Source organism: Xenopus laevis, chromosome 3L, assembly GCF_017654675.1.
Source record: "Xenopus laevis strain J_2021 chromosome 3L, Xenopus_laevis_v10.1, whole genome shotgun sequence".
In the NCBI taxonomy this organism is placed as follows: Eukaryota; Metazoa; Chordata; class Amphibia; order Anura; family Pipidae; genus Xenopus; species Xenopus laevis.
Window position 1 is genome coordinate 56,743,655 of NC_054375.1, and position 17,926 is coordinate 56,761,580.

General features: G+C 36.6%; 1 protein-coding gene across 1 annotated transcript in view; it reads right to left on the reverse strand.

The window, feature by feature from the left end:
- stab2.L (stabilin 2 L homeolog) overlaps window positions 1-17,444 on the reverse strand; it is a 74,928-nt gene extending 57,484 nt beyond the window's left edge. Inside the window, exons 1-12 of the mRNA XM_018252331.2 lie at window positions 17,241-17,444; window positions 13,471-13,604; window positions 11,507-11,622; window positions 7,164-7,249; window positions 6,154-6,223; window positions 4,708-4,803; window positions 3,814-3,933; window positions 2,431-2,627; window positions 1,313-1,446; window positions 939-1,069; window positions 767-846; window positions 291-440 (exon numbers count right to left, since the gene is read on the reverse strand). Of these exons, the coding sequence (XP_018107820.1) occupies window positions 291-440; window positions 767-846; window positions 939-1,069; window positions 1,313-1,446; window positions 2,431-2,627; window positions 3,814-3,933; window positions 4,708-4,803; window positions 6,154-6,223; window positions 7,164-7,249; window positions 11,507-11,622; window positions 13,471-13,604; window positions 17,241-17,321 (1,395 nt within the window). The 5' untranslated portion in view covers window positions 17,322-17,444. The remainder of the gene's footprint in view (window positions 1-290; window positions 441-766; window positions 847-938; window positions 1,070-1,312; window positions 1,447-2,430; window positions 2,628-3,813; window positions 3,934-4,707; window positions 4,804-6,153; window positions 6,224-7,163; window positions 7,250-11,506; window positions 11,623-13,470; window positions 13,605-17,240) is intronic.
- Between the last annotated feature and the right edge of the window lie 482 nt (window positions 17,445-17,926).

Sequence of the window (17,926 nt, forward strand, 5' to 3'; positions counted from 1 at the left end):
GATCTATTCGAATCTTTCTACTCAGGCGAATTTACACCAATTCGATAGTGGAGGAGCACAAAAAACTCGAAATTCAAAGTTTTTTTACTTCGAATCCTTCATTTGAGCATGGTGAATTAGCCCCAAGGTGTAGGACTTCCATGGTGATACTGTCTCTGGTGCACCCAATCATGACCTTAATAAATCTGTTGGTCTAAATAAGCACTCTTATGGAAATATCCCTAAAATCATTTTGTTTACCTAAAAAAGACCTTTGGATTTGCAACTTTTCAGTACATAGAGGTCCTTACCGCTTCTCCAGCAGTTATTTCCCCCGATTTCCCAGTCAATGTATAAATTAAATCTGTGGTGTTGAACAACTCACTGCTCATTTGTCCAGCAATGATATGAAGCTTAATAAAGTAGAGAGTGTTCTCTTTATCAGTTATCAGATTCTTTACCTAGAACAATAATGTGGAAACATCCATATTTCATGAATAGCGTGCATTATATATAAGTTTATTTTAAAAAAACAAAAAACCTTGTTATTTTTACTGATATTTCTGATTTCTTTAACAAGAGGAGCATATTTTTATATATGATTTGATATAGATATATTAATGTAAGAAAATTCAATGGTGATCTTTATCTCAATGGCATTTTTTTCATGAAGCAGGGTTTTTTGGGCTTTTCTGGAGGAAACAATACTGTATGGTAGAATTTTAATAACACGTCCAATAGTGTTTGTTGCAGAGGAAATAAACAGTTATAGAAGTAAAGTACTCACATTTTTCCCTCGGATACCTTTGTTTATGGGCACCAGCACAGTGAAAGGTCCCAGAGCAGACAGTGGCCAGGAATACACCTCTTTGTAAGAGAAAACAGGTGACTTAAATACATTGCTTTATTAAAGAAAGAACTAATAAATGCCAAACCTAGAATTAAGCAGAAATGCTTACCAAACAAAGATATGGCGATCGAGAGTTTCCCTTGCCATTGGCCTGGCAAAGTGTTAAGCTCCTTCATGCGCTCCAGTATATTTCCGTAGCATACTGTTCCATCCCCAATATAGCCTTTCTTGCATACACATCTGTGATACAGCAAAGCACATTAGAAACATTATTAGTATATGAGCTTGAATGGGTAGTTTGAGTCTGTAGGTCTGTGAATATACTGTATATGATAGCAGCTGTATTCCAGTATGAATATAGTATTGCTCAATGCCATCCGAAACCGCCTAGGGCATAACAATCGTACATAATCAGCGCTGGGCAATATAGTGCAGAGATGAGGCCCTTGAGCATGGTCTGTTAGGTCAACAGAAAGTACTTACTCAGTTTGTCCTGGTGCAATTGTAGTGCAATTAGCATTTTTGCTGCACGGATTCTTGACTGTACAGACGTCTATGAGTTGGCAACCTAATCCAGGCTGAAAGTTTATGTATCCTTCTTTACATTCACAGTGGGACTGAAAAACAGATTTTATACTTGGTTTTCTGATTATAGGCAGGAGAACATTTTAACAAGTGTTTGGAAAAACACTTCCTTTTAAAAATGGAGCAAAAGTTTGCTAATTTGTAAGAAACTCTTTATTACCCATAGAAGGTAAGACATAACTACTTCATTTTACTTGGAAAATATGTTTATTACCCAATCTTGCCCAATAGTTTGATATAATATGCTGAACTCATATTTACAAACACACATGTGCAGAATAACATATAGTTGTGGGATGTATTGTTTACAATCTAGATTGAAAACAATAACTTATTTCATGCCAGCATCAAGATTGTTTTCAAATCTTTCTGTAAAGAACAATAACATCACCAAAGACATAATGCAATCAGAAATCAAAAAGGATTTTACTTTAACCTTGGTTAATAAACTCTACATTCATTAAAAGATGAGGGGGAGCATATTACTATAAAAGGAAATTTGTTCTGCTAGGAATAGAATTGCTTGTAATCTGTAAGGCAAACACCTTAATAAATCTAGGTCTATTTTTAATATATTTACAGTTGGAAATCCCTTTATTCTAAAGCCAAAGGCTCAGACTTTTTGCAACACCTGTTAGGCAGTCTGACTCCATTTATCTGCAATCTGAAAAGCAATGGCTCACTGTTGGGAAAATGTTTAGTTAATTAGGCAGAACTCTGAAAATAATTTGTGTATACAGTATGTGGACTCTCTATATAATAGAACTAAAGGCAAAAAAATCTGAAAATGATGTATAAAATAGCCTCCATAATGTAAAATAAGCTAGATAGGGGACAGAGGGTAAGATGCAAGAGTAGGCAGAGATGGATGTAGGCTTCATGAGCACAATTTTGCATGCAATAAATGCATACCTGCTTGTACCTGCATACCTATTTGTACAGAACCTGATCTTTATCATGTCCATTCCAACTGTAAATGACAAATGTGCATGTTTCGGATATAAGTGAAGACTTACCATTCCTGGTCCATCATATTTGCAAATGGATGTGTCAGTAGGACAGTTTCCAAAATTTTCTTGGCAGCGGTCAATTGGTAAACAAACAGTGCCATCGCCTTTGTACCCCATGTTGCATGAACACCTGTGTCTATTTGGCCCTAAGTATATACATTCAGCAACCTCATGACAGACTCTTTGAGAACATGGATTAATAGCTGTGAAGCAAGAGAGATGTAGGGGGTTATTTATCAAAATGCATTTTTTCTGATTTAAGTAAAAAAAAGTCAGACCAAACTAGAATCCATGTTTTGACCTTATTTATCATTGAAAAAACTCGATAAAATCAGTTCGGGGGAAAAAACTTTAAAAATATGGGTTTTGTGAAAAAAACTCAATTTTTTTTGGGTTCTATGCCTGGAACTATCAAATTTTTCGTGAAATCGATCGAAACTCCCAAATTTTTCAGATTCTTGCCCGAAACTCAGCACAGACCATGATATCTTCAAATTTGAAATGAGAAATTTGCCGTTGACTTCTACATGATCCAGACAGCTTGGAGAGGGAGTCATTTCAGATTCAAGCAGCCTTGGGGTATCATAAATCATGAACAATTCGAGTTTCTTTTCCTCTAAAAATGTGTGCGTTCTAGTGAAAAAACACCATTTTTTTTTTAGTTTTTTCCACTCAGACTTAAATACATTTTTCCACTCAGACTTAAATAAATTAACCCCAGCAGTGTCTTGTTTAGAAGTGTTTTAATATACTGAATTGTACGTCCTGTAACTAAGATGGTTATGTGATAAAATGCTGTAGCTACACCACAACTCCTTAATTCCATCAGTGTATTAGGAACCCTAACCTATGACTGTTTTTACTATGTAACCCTTAAAGGTTGAACTCAATGGACATGTGTCTTTTTTCAACCTTACTTACTTACTATGTTACTGTGCTTTTGAAAAACTTGCCTTTTTCTTCTGCCTTTTTCCAGTAACACCCCACAGCCAAAAGTTATTGCTCTATGAAACTACAATTTTGTTATTGTTAAACTTTATTATTTATTTTTCTATTTAAGCTCTCGTCTATTCACCTTCCAATCTAGTTAAAAACACTGCCTGGCTGCTAGGGTAAATTAGATCCTAGCAACCTGATGAATGCTGAAATTCCAAACTCATGAGCTGCTTAACAAAAAGCTAAACAAAAAAAAACCACACAAAATAAACAATGAAAACCAATTAGACATTGTCTCAGAACATCACTGACTGCATTATACTAACAGTTAATTTAAGATAAATTACTCCTTTAAGGGCTTTGTAGTGATTTATGTAAGGAAAAAGTAAAAAAAAAATCAAGTCATGGTCAGCATGGTATTTTGGTATATTGAACCGATTCAGTAAAACTTACGTTCACATTTGTCCCCCTTTTCTTCATAGTTTGGCATGCATCTGCATTCAAGGGCTCCCGTGCTGGAACTTACACAGCGAGCATTCTGTCTGCATTGCAGGGCTGCACATTCTGGTAAGGCTGTGGGGATACAGATATTGGTAAGTTTCCAAATACAGTGCATATTCTGGAGAAACATGAGCGCTAAAATCCCTTCAGAATTAGCACTAACGACTCATCGGAACTGGTGCCCATTTTCCATCAATACCACCACCCGCATGACACCAGAAGCAGCACTGCCCTCAAGCTTGCAGTGTTAATTAAATCAGACCAGTAGCAGTGTTACTTCAAAGTAGTATAATTTCATGAAATGCTGCAGGGATGGCCTGTACTCCCTCACATTGCACTATGTACCTTGTGCCAACGGTTTTGACCAGAGCAAGGTACAGTACAAAAGGATGTACCATGTCTATAAATATATAATTTTTGTCACACTTTTTCCCTTTAAAAGTATTTCATATAAATTTGATAAATCCACAAAGTATTTAGTGACGTACTTACTGTCAGTGGAAAACCAAAATGCAATCACAACCGAAAGATGTTTTTGTCTATCCTTTGCTATTCCACTTTCAGTTTGCCTGACTACAGAAATCAACTCGCCCCTAGCCAACACCTTAATTCACAAAATGCCCTGCATAGTTTTTGTTGTACTTCTTCTCATGTCTGTTAATAACAGAACATAAAAGACACTGTGAGAATATTTATCAAAAGGTGAAGCACTCTTGTCAATTCTATGCAATAGGAGCATATTTAACAAAGGGTAAAGTCTCAATTTCAATCTTTGATCAACATGTCTCTAAAATCTCAGGGATTTTGGCAAGGTAATATTAAATAGGAAACTGAAATTGCACTTACGTTGATCACACTTCGGTCCATCGTAGCCAGAATAACACTCGCATGTGCCATCCCCATTGATGCCACTCTTACAGACGCCATGAACGCAGTCACAAACTGAAGGAAAAATACATACATAAGACTGTACTGCAGCTTACACAGGGTGAGTAAACCATGGGGAGAATGTGTACACCACAGCTGATTTTGTGAGTTAGAAACCCCCAGCCAGTATATTGCAATCTACATTAGGATACATATACAAACAAAAGGAGGATAGACTAAAAAGTTGTCAGTTTAGAGATATAGATGTCCTAGCATCATCAATCTAGGCTCATAACGTTCATTTGGGAATTTCAACGCATGTGCTTTTTAAATGTGGCTATTAAAGTGTAACATAATTTTTAAGACCTGTGCAGAGCCCCACTAAGCAAAGCATGCTCTTACACAGGACCTTTGACAACGCCATTAAGTTGGGCCTATTTAAGAGCTATCAGGTAGGCCTTTATTTACAAAGTCAGGCTAGGAGACCCCTTCATTTATTTTTTGTATTTTTCCACTGATAACACCACCCCTTTTTAATATTAATACATCATTTATAGTCAGATACACCTTGGCTTGATATAATAGTTTGGTAAAGATAGTTTTGGTAATAATGGATTGCATTGTTCCTTCTGTAATAACAATATTCAACTCCATTTCCAAAAAAAGAGAAGAGATTCAGTCTAACACTGCCCTCTAGTGGAAAGTTGCCGTAGATGTTTCTGTCTCTTGCAGGCAGACTTTTTTTTGACATTTTAGTAAATGTGGAAATATAGATGAGTAAATTGGCTACAATACATGCTTATAAGTGCTGAGATGTGTGAGCTGGAGCAGGTGTTACCCTATAGTGTCAGAAATAGACAGTGAAGGTCCTCACTGCAGAAATGTTCATTGCCCCCCCCCATAACTCTTTATTAGTCTAGAAATATGGTTACCATGAAATATATGATTTGTTTACTGGCAGTCATTTAAAAAAATGTCACTGTTGCCTTTATTATTACATAAATAACACTTACTGCACAACTGGTTATTTATATAACTTATCAGTTGCTTCTGGTTCTCCACAGTGTTTAAACAGAAATTTACCTAATGAAACCAGAGCTATAAACTTGCTACTATGCCCAAGGATATGGTCTTTCCCAATGTTTAAAAAATGAAAATTTCTCCAAATAACTAGTTTGAAGCCAGCTATCTGCACAGGGACTAGAGAGAGCTTCTGTGGAATTAGGGCATAGGGTCGCTGCTGGATGCAATAAATGCTCCCAGCCTGGTCAGATGTTTCAAATAGAAAAGCTAAAGCAGAAGTAGGCTAGTTGCAAAGTTGAATAACTATTGGCACTTGAAGGAATATGCCTGTTGTAGTGACTGATAAACCAGTTCATCAGTAGATAGTAGTAAGGTACTAGTTAATTTAAGATGTGAACCTACCTTTATTGCAGTCTGCACCATATAAATTATCACCAGAGCATGTCTCACAAGCTGTTCCACCAAAATGTTCCTTTTAAGAGATTAATGATATATTTATTCACTTTGCATTATTAGCACTGTATTGTTTAATTTTGCGAAAAACACAAGCAAATAAAAAACCTGCATTTCTTACCCTGGTCAAATCATACTCAAAATGTTATAAAAAATGTTTGAAAACGCACATAAGTTGAGATTGACATTTTCTCTGCTCAGCAGTTTATAATTGCCTAAAATGCAAGTGTAGGGGTACTGTGTATGTGGGGTGAGAAATCTCTTGTTGCACCTGTTTTGCCAGAGGAATTTGCAAGGAGTGTGGATCTCTCTGAGAGGGGCCAGTTGGACCCACCTACATAGGATACACACTGTGTTTATAGAGTAGTTATATGCAGTATGGACTTTTAGTTCAAGGTAATCAGTGAAGGTCAAAGGCTCCAAAGTCAGCCCTGGACTTTATTGTCCTGATGATGGGTGAAACAGATCTCAGGGGTTGTGTGTCACTTTGGTGCTGAGCTGTAGAAGATGATGCCTTCATTTATTTTTTTGATCATATTTACATACAATCTTTGGAGTAAAAGTAAGAATTGAGCGCTTTGGACTGTTATGTTGTAGAACACTGTTGGATGCAGAAATGACTGCTAAAGGCTGTCACCCTGACATTTTGGGTTGAGAGTCTTAGTTAAGGAAGAACAAATGCCTCCATTGGACAGTAGGGAATGGCTCATAAATCTCAAACATATTTGCCACTGTAATAGCAACATCCTCTACAACAGTCTTTATTTTCTCACACCTTTGCAGTCTGCATTGCAAGGATCCTAAAAATGTTCCACAGTGTACACCCATTTTATTCCACGTAGGCTCTGCTATCAGAATGAAAGATCACTGTATAATGATCCTCATAACAAACATCAGAGGTCCAACTCCAGTTCAGTACCACTAAAACCCCAAAAACAAATCTGTGAGATAGTTTATACCTGGCAAGTGCAGCTTCCATTGCCCTGAATTCCATCTGAACATGTTCCTCTGTTGTTACAGGCGCTTGAAGCTCCACCAGGACAGTCTGCAAAATTAGCAGTGGTGACACATTAAATCATTAATGTATTCTCCAGAATTCACTATCTCAAAATAAATATGGATAAATATGGAGAGAATTAGTATTCCTTGTGGATAAGCATGAATATAGGTGTTTTTAGAATTAAACGTTTTTTAATGACTTTTAAAGGAATTGCTGTTATTTAGGAAATCAGGTGACTGCTCCTTTACCAACTATTTTGTGTTGGTCATTTAGCAGTAAAGGCTGAATAAATCCATACTCAGTTTACACAGGATAAAGCAACAGGTTTATAGCGGCAGGCATTTAAAGCTGATACCATAAGGCTAGAACAGTTGAAAGAACCACCAACTTGCTAACTCACCTGGGCTATCTTCAGCACATTGCCAGACCAACAGGAATAATAGTGATACCATGGCCACATGTATTCAAAAAAAGTTAGCCTTTATTGTTATATAAAATCAGCAGACACAAGATTTATTCTTCAGAAACTTTTTTCCCTGTAGTATGGTTAGTTCATTTATAAAACTGAGTCCGACAGACAAACAGTGCAACGCACAGGTACAATTTCATCAGGCTTTGAGTTTAAAAATATTAACAGAAAATACTTGCTGACAGAGGAAATAGTTGCAGAGTATGTAATTCTTTCTCATTTTACTAGTTGTCTTGTTAGGACAGTTAAACTGAAAATGCTTATATTGTAAAAATGTGACCATGTGAATTATGTACTGGAGAGTCTGCCCTCATTCCTGTAGTCCCTAGGGGGAAAGCAGATCTCATCCCATGTCATAGTTAGAGTTTTTTTTCAGAAGAGATGCGGTGACTTTGGTGGTAGATCATAAAGTTATCCTGAATATAGATATAGCTCTTAGACAAATAAATATATGTTTTGGACTATATGAGGGAAACCTTATACTTGCTAACTTCATCTGCTAATACTTGCTGATCAGGCCATCCACTGTTTTGCTGTCAAATTAAGAGCTAATATCCATATCAGTCTCAAGAACCACAAAGCCACTGGGGTAAAGTACAGAACCCTAGAAACACTGGTGCTTGAGCATACCTTGGTTACTCCAGATTAGCAAGTGCACCACAACAACTGTAAATCTTGCAGCATAGAGCATTGCCAAACCACTTATGTGGATATATTGATTATCAAATGAATAGAGAATGTTATACAATGTCAGCCTGTGTGTCTCCACTAATTTTCATGTTCACCGCCATCATCTTACCATCCATTGTGACAATAGTATAAAACGTGGTCTATTCTATCCCTTCTATTGGCCTCACTTTTCCCTTTTCTGAGACCTTGCTCAGAGCTCTCTGGGGCACATGCTACAACACACAAAAATACTAACAGCAGCCAACCTATCTTCTGCAGTGGACCATCACTTTAGTTATAAGTGGGAATAAAAGTTGGGTAACTTCACACCTAATCCCAGAAGAGAGTGATTTCAATAATGTTCTAAATAAACAATGCTTATCTCAAGAGGAAACCCATGTGATACTGATGAATCTACTTTGTCATCGCCTTTACATTCTGATCAGCTGCTACCCATCCACTTTGTGCATGCACAGGAAGGAACTGCTTTTCATTGGTGTTTGTAAAGCTGGATCATAGCACTTAGTGATAAAGAGGCAGCTGTTTTTCTTCTGATAAGTGACAGCAGGGACAATGCTCCTGATTTCATAGTTCTCACAATTCTGCCCTCTACATTCCTCAGCAGGATGTACAGGAGAAGGAAATGAGGGCCCTCACTCAGCACAGAATTCAGCTGGGAGGATTTAAGCTTAAAGAAAGTCAGCTGATGTTTTAAAATATTTCCTATCTGCGTTGTAATAGCATTTGTTTTTCCCTTTGAATTAGAACTATATTGAAGCAAAAATATCATTAACATTTTAATATACTGTACATATAACCACACTGTATCTGTTGTTTCTAAAACATGATGCTTACTTGTCAGTGCAACCAGTGTCATTTCTATTGTTAACCTAAGAGGACATTACATTTAAACGAGATAAAACAGACCCTTGAGACAGACCCAGTACCTCAATTAGTCTTTTGGCAATCTGCTGCCTTTTAGTACAGGTATGAGACCTGTTATACAGAATGTTTGGGGCCTTGGATTTTCCAGATAATGGATCTTTCTGTAATTTGGATCTTTGAGTCTACTAGAAAATAATTTAAATATTAAATAAACCCAATAGGCTGGTTTGCTTCCAGTAAAGCTAAATTATATATCCCAGTATATATTAAAAGGTATTGTTTTTTACACAGTATAAGGAGATCATTTAAAAAAAAAAAGAATTGGATTATTTCTATAAAATGGATTCTATGGGAGACGGCCATTCCTTAATTCGGAGCTTTCTGGCTAATGGGTTTCCAGATAACGGATCCCATACCTGTATTCCAGTAAAAGTCAGAAGGACAGAGAGTATCGTAGTTATATCAGAGCTGGGATTCCTTCCAAAATGTACAGAGTATGACACTGCTTTATAATGCTGCCATAACTGTTCCGATTACAAAAATGAAAGGCTTTAAACACTGAAGAAAAGGCCAGTTGCCCAAACCATTTAATTGCACCCCATAATTCCAACTTTTAATTGTTACACATACCAGCTGTTAAACATATGGACACTTTTGATTGGGCAGACAGATAAACTGCCTTTATATATGAACATCTCATGTTTCTATCAAGATTTAAAAGGATTCGGTTATTATTTTTATGGTGCCGTTTTTATTACTAAATGACATTGTTTACATTACAGGTAATTCATTCTACCATTTAAAATGTTATTCTTGAACCAATAAATGTATGTTTTATTGTAATATTGGTGTGTAGGCAGCCCTCTCAGGTCATTGTACCTGGTCAGGTACTTTCAGAAAATGCCAGCACTTCCCAATGGAACGGCTTTCAGATAAACTATTGTTTCCCCCACTGTAACTGAAGGAGTCACAACTTGGTTTAGCTGGACTTGGATTTTTACTATTGAGTGCTGTTCTATTGGAGCATTTTTTAGCAATGCAGGTGTCAAGGAGCTGTTGTCTGGTTACCTTCCCATTGTTCTGCAGATGGGCTGTGGGGGGGGGGTGATATCACTAGAATTTGTGTCTTTTTCACTGGAAGTGCTCTTTTGTATTAGTTTTTTGTTGTGACTGTGTACACCTACTGACTCTTTAGCAGGAAAAAGAATTCCAAATAGCTTGTCATCTCCTTGCTATAGCTGCAGAGGTGAGATTTTTCCAAGTTGATTATTGGCCATGGTAAAGTCACCCACTCTTTGCCCCATAGCCAACTAGAAGACATTTCCCACCACTTGAGTTTGGGATAATGTCTTATTTTCTTTTGTGTGAAGACTTGTGCCTCATAAGTATGGGGTATACTTATAAAATGACGGAATATAGATCACAATCTTTTTGTGAAGTTGTGAAACCGTCTCCCTGATGCTGTTGAATTGGAAGATACAGCAGACAGTTTCAAGAAAGAGTTGGATGCCTTTTTTGTTTGCAAAAATGCAGAATTACTGAGATTAACCCAGAGTAAAGTTGACCCAGGGATTGGTTCAATTGCCATCAGGAAGTAATTTTTTCTCCTCTGATGCAAATTGGTTTGGTTGGTCTTGGTCGGATGTGTTTTTTTTTTTTTTTGCTTTCCTCTGGATCAACTAGCAGGTACAAAAGAAACGAGCAAAACTATTTCCTAAGCCAATCAACCATCCGCAGGTCAGATAAACCTATTCTAATTATTATTTACAAATTTGCAATAAACTAGAGTACCATGTATACTACACACATTTCCTCATTTTGTTGCAAGTCGACCAGTTCAGATAGCGATTGCAACAATGTATATCAAACCTAAACTTTACTCCATGTTACATTAAAACATGTTGCCCAATTACGTACAGACACGCTGCTTTATGAATAAAAGGCACTGTGTCCTTAAAAATACATAAAATTAAAAACCGCATATGGTGGAATGGTGGATTCCATTGTAGTCAGTATTTTCTACTTAATAAATTGCCAATATTCAATTGCTCAATGCAATAAAGTAATTAAAGTGCAGTACCCAATCCCTCCTTCCCAATGTTCCCAAATGTTCAATCCTGCCTGTCTACGTGGGGAGCAAGTGGGAGCTACACTCTCCACCGTCCACCTATGCCACCCTATGCGTTTCGCTGACTTCTCAGCTTCATCAGGGGCATAACCAGCAGTTAGGCAAGTTTTACTTGGATAAAAGGGTTAACCTCATCTACTATGTTACTCACCCATACAGTCTGGTCCCCAGTATCCCTGACAGCACAGAGGCTCGACTGTCTGCATTAAACACATGTGTCGACAGCCAGGAAGAGAAAGTGTGTAACTGCTTAACTCCAGAAAGAATCTGGCAAAAATGTAAGATATCATGCATTAGTTATGGAGAGTTCAACGAAATCAGATACATTTATGGTACAGGTATGGGAACCTGTGATCCAGAATGCTCGGGACCTGGGATTTTTTTGGATAACGGATCCGTAATTTGAATCTTCATACCTTAAATCTACTAGAATATCATGTAAACTTAAAATAAAGTCAATAGGCTGGCTTTGCTTCCAATAAGGATTAATTATATTTTAGTTTGGATCAAATACAAGGTACTGTTTTATTATTACAGAGAAAAAGGAAATCATTTTTTAAAGTATTTGGATTTGGAGTCTATGGGAGACCGCTTTTCCATAATTCGGAGCTTTCTGGATAACGGGTTCCCAGATAACGGACCCCATACCTGTAGTTGTCTCTAAAATAGCTCATGTATTTTGGGTGAATTTCTGAAACAAAATGCTATAGCTAGGGAAATAAAATGGCACAGTTGCAATTTGCTTTTTCAAATGTTTGGCATTACCAAATTGTTTGCTCCTTTATCATTCCCTGCCCCTTAGGAGGGTTCCAAGTTTTTTACTGCTATTTTAATAATATTTAAACTAATGACCACTCAATAAACAATCCACATTGGTTTTAGCATCAACAGGGACAGTTTTTAGTGGCATTTCACAGCAATGTACGGATTTATTACATAAATTCAGCCATACATTTTCCCCTTTGAGTGTAGACAAGTGGTGTTGTGTTATATACCAGATAAAAAATGTTCTTGGTCTGCCTGGTAATGTAAGTGTATCACAGTGCCTTCTGCACAATATAGTGCAAAATTTAAGCACAGAAGGGCAGCATGGATTTATTCTAAAGATAGTTTTATAAGCAGCAACACAGCATGACAAGCAACCTACTCCATCTTCCCACCCCCTCCCCTGCTTAATGTCTGTGTGTAAACTTTTAACAATTTATGTGTAAAATTGTTATTAAGCATGATTTTACATGGACACCAATTGCCACTACTCTGTGGGAGTTTTAGAGTAGCAGTACAGTTTAAGCATTTGAGCCCAGTTCCAGTAACACATTTTTTTGCTTCTACAAAAGAAAAATTTAATTTTGCTTTTACTCTGTATTATTGTACTTAACACTATTCATACACAGTTTGTTATAGATCCAATGTAATCATTAGTTACATGGTTATGCTTGTGGTGAATAAGAGAAAAGTATAACATTTATAGAGTATTTAAGACAGAGGGGAAGGTTAGGGGGTTGAGTAGTTCAATTTGTAAACTTTGGTTTTTTTTTTGGGCAATATTTAGGGATTACTTTACTAATGTATTCTATTGCCGTCCTCCAATTAAATTACTAAAAATCCTGCCAGGCAGTGGTAATCAGTGTTGAACACCAGTTTTCTAGACTGGGGTTCATGAGAAATAGTCTGAAGGTGAAGTTTGCATTGATGAAAGCATGTCTTCCAATTATAAATTTTTAGCCAGAAGAGCGCAGAACCTTGTACCTAAAAGTGATGGAGGTTTCCAAAAATTGATGGGATTTAAAGAGGATATGGGACATGGGTGGGTGTAACTAGGTGTGATCAAGATGGATTGGGAGTGTGATCAAAGTTGTAGGATATTAAAGACATTATTACAAATCGAAAATACTTTTTTTCTCGTCATATGTGTCTTTCAGTGTGCACATTCATTCTAAATATGGCACAAGTGCATAGTGTATGGGTTCTTAGGGGTGTGGTTGTGTAGCTCAAAAAAGCTGTTGTGACTTAATGCACTAACAAAGCATTCCCTAACAGTTACCATAAATCATATACTTTATCTGAGCATGTAGAACTTTTTGTAAGATTTGGCATAAATTGAAGAAGAATTACCTGCAGTCCCTTGTTCCACTTCCACTGGTGATTTTCTTGGCTCCATCAGTGCAGTTAATTTTGTAGTTTAATGCACAGGACATGCATGGTGTTTTGGAGGAAATGAAAGTTTTCTTATCACATCTTTTTTTTGCCTATGGGCAAAAAAATAAAATAAAGACCAATGTAACACGAGGGCTGAAAATGAAAAATAGCTAAATTCTACATAGTAATAGTGCAACATTCTTTTTGAGGTTAGAAAATACCCAAAAATTTAAAATAGCAAAGGTGTTGATAATGATTGTTAATATACCCGGGACTACAAGAGTAGGTTTGTCCACAAACAAAATAATATGAATATATAAGCACCAAAATTGGGACTCAACCTCCGATCTTGGGTCCCAGGACAATATAATGTTATAATTACTATGAAGCCAACTGATAAAATAAAAAGCAATATTTATTCACATTTATTTTTGAGGTTTATCAAGTTCAGCTCATCAGTAAAACACCTACATCTCTTCTACCTGATAAAGAGGGTCGAAAAACATCTTATTTGTTTCAAAAGGGAAGATAATTCCCTACATTCATCAATTTCCAACATTTCATGTACTTCCACCTGATCAAGAGGAGAAAAAATAGCAACACGGTTGCTTCATTTCTTTCTGACTCCAAAATCGTTTTTAGACTAGTCACTCCAATGTTTTTCTAGATCTTTATTTTTATTATGAGCTAAGGAGGGGCATCATTAAAGGTCAAACCTCCAGTGGGGGATATTGTATTCAGGAAATAGCAAATTGTTTCAAAATATTACTTTCTACATTATACTACAAATTAACTACACCTTTAAGACCATATCAAACTGTTCTCAGGAAAATTATCCCCTTAGGCCTTGTGTTTATTGAACAATTAATACTTTTGTTGCACCAGTAATGCACCCGTTCACGTGGGAAAACTTAAAATTCCTTGTTATCACATGAATTTAGGTAACTGTATGATGAATGTAACAGTTAAAAATACCCAGTAATATTATAAGAAGGGAAAATTGTAATTATGTCACTTTGATGATCAAGATGCTAAATTAAGTTGCAGTCTGATGGCTGATGTTAGTGAGGAAGAGAGAACCTTGAACTTAGTGTCTGATCAAGCCAACTGTTAGACTTAGTGCTCCCTCGCATTTCAGTGCTCTGCAAGTATACATAGGAACAGGCACTTTATGCATTTTGTTTTTTAAATGCCCACAATATTGCACACATTTTAGCATCTAGCATTGCACCCTTAAATAGATCATGAGGACTGCAGATTATCTGAGCAGCCAAACTCTAACAAAACCTGCAGAAGGGCTGCAGGTAGCTGCATCCTCTGATGTGTTGGCTTTGAGGTATTTATCTAGCAGGTTCTTCTGTGTATTCTACCCGTGGACTTGTTTAGAACCTATATAGCTGCACTGTCTGTTGTATTCAATCAAGGAGACAATTTATTGAAAGATATCTTATAAAAAAGATTATATCAAAGGCAATATATAACATATGGTCAAGCCCCTTGCACTGGGATTCAAGCAAAATGTCATGTCTGCCTAACCTAAAACTGGCCATGCACACACAAGTTGAAAGATCAACCCCTCCTAAAGCAAACAAAAACTGTCACCTAAGAAATGACAGTCAGATTATGGCTCATGGGGTTTCAGAGCAGTTGACCTGGCTATAAAAATCCTTAAAGGCATAGCAATCCTGGGTTAAAAACGCAACATGTATGATCACAGATGAACTTATTTAGCTGGGGGAATATTACAAATGCATAGTTTCAATGGAAAACAAGGAATCTTTACCAGCAACAGAACACTTATAGCATTAAAGCACATATATGAACAAATGTTTTTGCCCTTCGATATGCCAACTAATAATAAAAGAACACCATTATTTTTAGGCTAACTGCTGGAATAGGAGACATCTGTGGTTATGCACTGCACATCAGTGCCCAAGAGCTAATCAACATCTTCCCATTTTGATTACTGCTTTTAATAAACCCATGAATGTAATAACAAACTCAAATCGTTTTTTTTAAAATACACGTTTTCTCCCCTTCTGTGAAGCTTTACACACCATACACAGTTACACAAATGGTAACAGAGAAACACAAAGTTTCAGCCACACATAGGACTCACATTTATATATATGGCCCCTGCATTTGTGTGGTCATAGGGGGTTACAACACAATATACCATAAAGTTCAAAAACACAGGCACGATTTTTACAAGATGCATGGAAAAATTATCAGTTATTAGACTGCTAGAGTATTCTGCTCTGGATTTTTATGTTGTATAGAAATAAAAGGTTATTTTCTATGTGCCCTAAATATAATTAGGATTGACCTTGTCTAAAAAAGCACATCTGCCAAATCTCTAAACAGCTCTATCAAAACAGCAAGCCAACTGATTACATGTGTATAATGCCTAAATAATATCAGTGGAACCATTCCCTCTTTTATTTTTTTAGACATAAACATGCAATTCAAACAAGCTGTCATGTGACTATCACTGGCTGGCAAATTGCTAATCTATTTTTGTCCATAGTTGTTTGCAGTTGTTGAAATAAAAATACATAAGTGGTTTTATCAGAATTACACCATTAATGTATGCTTATATTTTTGCCATATTCATTGTCAACTACTGCAAATTTAACCAGACACAAGGGGGGAAAAATAATAAGATGTGCAACGTGTCCAGATGGAGTCATAGCAATGAGCCAGCTAGTTGCTAGTTCCTTACCAGTAAAAAGCTAACTACTGATTGGTTGCATCTTTTATCACTTTACCCTCTTACAGTTCATGAAAAGATAATTGCATGTGGCAATCATAAAAATGATGTAGATTAGAGAACATGCATGTAAACATCTATGCCAGCTATGTACAAAGTGGAGACACATTCGCCATAAATAAATAAAAACACAAAGGACTAAACACATGGAAACCTTTGTTCAGCCAGGCTGTATTCATATTTTTTTACCCCGTATAGAGGCCCTTAGTGCTCTTGCACTTCTTACAGTATGCATGGGTTCATATGTACTGGTATTTCAAGGTGCAGTGTGTTTTTCTATATGCCCTGGTCACCCATTGTATGTGGAATCTTTTCACAAAGAGTGATGTGATTAGGGCAGACTGTAGTCCAAAGCAAAGTTGTGTCTGCATCCTATCCTGCTTTTCAGGACAAGCGGGGGGCAGGCTGGTGGTATCAGCCCACTTAATGGTGGCAGGGACCTTAAGATCAGGTCCTCTGATGGGCCTAAGGGTCACTAGTCCGACACTGTACATAGAGGGAAAAACTCCTAGTAGCTTAAGGTACATTATTTAAATGTAACATGTTTCATCCATTAACAAATGTAAGCCAAAAGCTGTTAAAATAAAATTAAAAAAAACATATCTTCACCATTACCATCTTCTAGTAGAATTACGATATATAACGATGCCATTTGTTATAATCTATGTTTTTACAGGAAATCTTCATAGCCTAACCATCTAAAAATGTTAAAACATTAGCAATTACAAAACACAATTGTTCAGCATATATCAACTATAGATACTTTACAAGACGAGCTCTGTGCAGGGGATTCGAAGTGTGTTTTCCGGCAGTTGTTTGACAGAAAGACAATATTATTACGTACAAATGGAAAAATGCATTCACAGGATGTTGCTGTGTTAAATATATCTACAGCAGAATACCAAATGTATAGTTCAACATTAAGGCAATTTAAAGCTAAAAGTATAAACGAGGTTAATTAGGAAATGTTTCTTACCTTTTTGTCAGAGTCCCCCTTGCAAAGACCAATGACACAAACTAATACCAGTATGAAAACTAGACTTGTCCTTTTCTCCATTCTCAGTTACAGCACATTTGCTGGCAATGTACAACTCATCTAAGGCACAAAATTATACCACCTAGACCTGGATGTTGTTAGAATTTTTATCCCACTGCATTTTCTGTATGCATGCTTGTGGCTTTAAATAATCCTCGTGATTCCAGTCCTACCTCTCTTTCCTGTAGGAATATAAGAGTAAATAGCTATTCGCAGGAAACTATGCAAGGCTTCACTATTGGCCTGCACAAAGAAACAAGGCCTGAATGACAGGATATCCTAAATGCACTGTTCTGCAAGGATAATGAGAACCTGTAGTGCTGTACTGCTACTGATCCTTTCATTAATATCTACTTTACTAACAATGCATTCTTATACACAGCAGTACATGAATATATAAGTGTGTGTCATTTATACAGGTTGCCATTCTAGAAACCCCAGAATAACTTTAGTGTCTCTAGTGATTTGGAACTTGTATTTAATGTGCCACGGGTCACTAGTCCAACACTGTACAGAGATGGAGAAAACTCCTAGAAGCTTAAGGTGCAAATCTAAGCCAGAGGCTGTAAAAATAAAATTAAAAAACAAATCTTCTACAATATCATCTTCTAGCAGCATAAGATAGT